Source organism: Penaeus monodon, chromosome 25 (assembly GCF_015228065.2).
Source record: "Penaeus monodon isolate SGIC_2016 chromosome 25, NSTDA_Pmon_1, whole genome shotgun sequence".
Lineage (NCBI taxonomy): Eukaryota > Metazoa > Arthropoda > Malacostraca > Decapoda > Penaeidae > Penaeus > Penaeus monodon.
Window position 1 is genome coordinate 38,901,697 of NC_051410.1, and position 719 is coordinate 38,902,415.

A 719-nucleotide genomic window follows, 5' to 3' on the forward strand; every position below is an offset into this window, starting at 1 on the left:
AAATCCCAGAATCATCAAATATAGTAATATTTAACGAGCATTTCTCTCTCTCTTTCTTCAGTCTGCAAGGAATTCAACTCCAGAAATTGCACATTAGCTGGCGGGTTGATGAACGTGACAGGAAATTGCGTCTTCCCTGATATGGTAACAGCTGATGAGTGGAATGCCCTTAACAAGTCCCTCAGCTACCTTAAGAGTCCTGCTGATGAGTTCTTCCAGTAAGTCTTCTTACTTTGTATAAGATGGTTTAAATGGCCTACTGACTGCTGACTTCATATTCATAACTTTGTTATGTAGTAGGGGGCGAGTTAATATATGCTTTACTTCACATTATTTTTTTTTATGATGGAAGGGTGTTGAAATATGTAAACTGCAGATGTTTATGATATACTTCTATGTAATGCTACTGATTACATCATAATCATTACTTTATACGTGCTACACTGATACCATAATCATTACAAGTGATTTAGACGTGCTTTGCTGAGAACACACCTGTCTTTCAGCAACCACGTGTTAGACATCACCGACGGTCTTCACGACATGGGGGGCTTCCAAGGCAATGTCGTTATCGCTCTTCTTGTGGCTTGGATCATCGTGTACTTCGTCCTCATCAAAGGTGTTGAAACATTCGGAAAGGTACGTGATCGGCTGTTCGAAGCTTTAATAGTGCTGATAGCACAGGAGGGGATAATTTGAATTCTTAGCTCTGGGGATGT

The 719-nt window shown here is 40.2% G+C and overlaps 1 protein-coding gene across 3 annotated transcripts in view; it reads left to right on the top strand.

The window, feature by feature from the left end:
* LOC119589235 (sodium- and chloride-dependent glycine transporter 1-like) overlaps positions 1 to 719 on the top strand; it is a 63,016-nt gene that overhangs the window by 53,910 nt on the left and 8,387 nt on the right. For all 3 annotated transcript variants that reach the window (XM_037937839.1, XM_037937840.1, XM_037937838.1), the window contains exons 5-6: positions 62 to 218; positions 507 to 639. In XM_037937839.1, the coding sequence (XP_037793767.1) occupies positions 62 to 218; positions 507 to 639 (290 nt within the window). The remainder of the gene's footprint in view (positions 1 to 61; positions 219 to 506; positions 640 to 719) is intronic.